The 3,826-nt window shown below is 36.0% G+C and overlaps 1 protein-coding gene across 1 annotated transcript; it reads right to left on the bottom strand.

The window, feature by feature from the left end:
* Positions 1-242: 242 nt before the first annotated feature.
* Positions 243-3,542, bottom strand: aub (aubergine). The gene has a single exon (XM_067774636.1). It carries the CDS (start codon positions 3,355-3,357, stop codon positions 667-669), a length of 2,691 nt encoding a protein of 896 aa, XP_067630737.1. The 5' UTR covers positions 3,358-3,542; the 3' UTR covers positions 243-666.
* Between the last annotated feature and the right edge of the window lie 284 nt (positions 3,543-3,826).

Below are 3,826 nucleotides of genomic sequence, written 5' to 3'. Positions count from 1 at the left end.
AAAGGGCCTTTTTTGATTATTTTTGATTTTTTTGATTTTTTTTCAATAATCGGAAAAAATCATGATTTTTTTTGATTATTTTTTTTAATTAATTGAAAAGTAATCATTAAAAATAGAAAATAATTGCAAGTAATCATTAAATGGCGTTTAAAGAAAATAATCAATGGAACGGCTAATGATTACCATTAGTAATCATTATTTAACAGGTCTGGTTACAAGAAAAAATAAAAGAAATTAATTTTTCTTTTAAAATTCATATTTATTGGTACAAAAGAAAGAACAACTTTTGATTATATTTGTAGGTAATTCAATTTTGTATATACATAAAAGTATAAACGTAGCTGTGAACATAAGTAATAGCTTACTCTGTTATTGCTTATGTACACAGCTAGAGTAAGCAAAAAAAACTTAGAAAAGTATCAATTCAATACATGTTTATAGTTACTAATGTAATAAGAAAAAATGCATTTCAAATAAAATGGAATGCAAATAAATGAACATACAATTTCGAAATTAACCTTATTATACAAATAAAAAATGTTTTATGTAAAATACGAGCTCTCTAATGAGTGGGTTTAGTAGACCCGATATATGTAGTTATAAAATTAAATTAAGTTATAAAAATAAAATTATAAAAAAGTACATGAACAGAAATGTGTTAATTGTTTAAAGAAAGTATAATTGTTTTTCAAGAGCATTACTCGGCAAGCGGTTAAGGCTTTCAGCCACAAGGAATGCCAATTTATGAGCATATTGGCACACAGCAGGTACACGGCAAGTACCACTCCAATTATAATATAAATGTGTCATTTTATAAGTCAATACCTGGATTTTGTCGGGATCCAGACCCATAGTATCATAAATCACATTGTAGCTTGTGGGTGAAACAGTGCCTTGTCGTACAGATTGTGAAACTAAAAAGAAATCATACCGCTCCGGTAATGTTATAATGTCGTCAACGACAGTACCTGGAGGTGGGTTGCGACCATTAACAAAATAACGTGTATTAATACGTTTGGATACGACTATAAACGCCAATGGACATGGTGTCGCTTCCCCAGCATTCTTATAAATTTCATCGAGTTTATCTTTTAAAAATTTCACCTCAGTATTGAACACCTGGTGCAATTGTCCATCACCAACACCATCACGATAGAACAGAATTTTCTTTGGTAAGCCACCATGTTCATTGCGATATGCTTTCAAAGCGTATGTCATATTCATTGCAATTTCGTTTGATAGTTCTTGACCTTTTAAATGTTGCGAAACTGCAGAAAAATAATGTGGCTTGGCTTTTAAATCCATTGTGGCTACAAGCGCGCCATAAGATTTATTTTGTTCTTTCGGTGAATGGCAAACATCAAATCCAACTGTCATAAGGCCATTTAATGGTATTTCAGTTAACCATGGTGCACCCATTAATTTTGCATTCATTTGTATTACAACTTTTGTGGCTACCGACATCAATCCACTACCCTTATCGCCGCGTGGTGCAATCGTACGCAAAGTAACTACTTGTGAAGGTATTGGACGATCAACGCAACATCGTTTCTTTATGCAGCTATACTTTTCTTCATGCGCTGATGTTAATACAATCATTAAAATTTGCGGATCTTGTGCTACACATGTATTTATATGTTGTGAATATGTACCAACGCGATCATCGGCCATTTGTTGATACATTGGTTCGGCAATACGCATTTTCATACCATTGGCTGCTTTAATACACATTTGTACAAATGCTTGTACCTCACGCAAATTACGTTGTTGTGCAATAACACACCAACGTTTCATATCAATATGTTTATACATAGAATTGTTTCGAAACTCTCTTGTCCAATCCGCATATTCATTACATTGGTAACGTGCTTGATTTCCAAATATAATTTTACATGCTGGTATAATGCGGCCGGGAGTTTCAACTAAATTTGTATCCAAACGCATATCCCACGATTTAAAAAGTTCTACACTTTCAGGTGCTTGCTGTAAACGCTTATTGAATGTTAATAAACGTTCAATACGGCGCTCTGGTGGTAAACGTGTAAACTCACTCATTGCACGCATCAAACGAAAATTGTTGCGCATAGCATTTGTAAGTCCTGTTGCGCGTGCCAACTCTGGTATTAGCATAATAAATTCATTTTGGCCGCCACGTATATTACGTTCTGTAGGACGGGAAACCAACAGTGGTTGTTTCTCGTTGGTAAGTTTGATGTTGTACCTCTTAAGGTAGTATTCTTTATATGATATTTCTCCATCTCTGGTAGAGAATTTTGATGATGGGGTCGATTCAAAGTCAACATCGTCGATTCTATATGTTTTATTATTATAATCGGTAAGAACAATTGTTCCGACCACCTCTTTTTTAAATACACTTTGATAATCTGTATGTGATTGTGCTATTACTTCGTTCATTATTTGTAGCAGATTATCGGTGCGCATTACTTTATGCGCAATTTCAGCACACAACATAATATCTTGCTCATGCTGACGTATAGATGTCTGATACCCAGGCCATAGTTCAAGATTGTAACCTTGTAATGCATGTTTAGCAGCTGCATCAAAATAATTACGTCCCACTAATTGTAATTTAAGGCCTTCCATGGCACGTCGCAAAATCAAATTTAATACTTGTAACTGTTGCGCATCCGTCACCTCCAATTGACCAACATATTTTATTTTTATTTGTATAGTTTCACCTTCTCGATTTTTTGTTAGTAACTCCATTTGCTGACTCTCCAAGTATTTTGTGCAGAATAGTACGGTGCCATCAAAAATATATCCACCAAATAATGCCTTATGATGATATAAGTAGGCACGTCTTACACGTATCATATCGACATCTGGGGCGAAATCTACACGATATTGATGTATACACCAAAGTGGCTTTTTCAGTACACGAAAATAATTGGTTTGTATGACCACTTTTTTGCCTGACACTCCAGTTTTTTTATCACATGTAGCTGGACGCGATGCTATTACCTCAGTTATTACACGTTTACCACGTACAGCTCCGCGTGTATCTTCACGTACAACAGGTGCATCGCCTACAGGAATTTCTCGATGTGAAGTCGCACGACCTTGCATAACTGGAGCAGCGGCGCGTTGTTGAATCGGCGCAGTACTACAAGTTGGTTGTTGTGGCACAGCTGAGCCGCGCGCTAGACCAGGTTTGGGCTGTCCCCATGCAGATGTGGCAGGTGGTGGTGCCGGAAAGCTTCTCGATGGTCCAGGCGCATCCCCAGCACCCCCTTGTTGACCAGGTTGGCGCCTACTGCGCTGATCCCCTCTTGGTTGTTGGGGATTAGAGGCTCTTCCACGGCCTCTCGAACGTCCGGCACTTGTTAATTTATCCATTTTTGAAAGATTTTATACTTTTACGTAGCCCACGAAAAAAGATGAGAAAAGATAACTGTATAGAAGCCAAAGCACGCTAGAAGGTTTTCCTTACAAAAAGAGTTGCCAGCCGTATCCGTTTTAACTTTATTAAATACCAAATCTTAAAAACTCTCCTCGCGTTCGCGTTCCAATGAAGCGTGATCGAGATACCGATAGAAATTTAAACACAAATGCAACAACAAATTGATCCATATGGTCAAATTTGAACGCAACATCTGTTCTCGCTATATATAAATCAAATCATATATATATATGCACAACCAATGACTATCATAATAGGGATATTTCCAATAAAATAATAACAATTTTCAACTGGGCAATTCACAAAATTGTCATATTCATGTAAAATTTTAAAATTTGTGTTGTTTCCATGGTCTTCTATATAAAATTTGATTAAAGCATGGCACATACGGCCCTGTGAACTGCT

The sequence above is a fragment of the Eurosta solidaginis genome, chromosome 3, assembly GCF_040869045.1.
Source record: "Eurosta solidaginis isolate ZX-2024a chromosome 3, ASM4086904v1, whole genome shotgun sequence".
In the NCBI taxonomy this organism is placed as follows: domain Eukaryota; kingdom Metazoa; phylum Arthropoda; class Insecta; order Diptera; family Tephritidae; genus Eurosta; species Eurosta solidaginis.
This window is presented reverse-complemented; position numbering and strand designations above follow the sequence as displayed.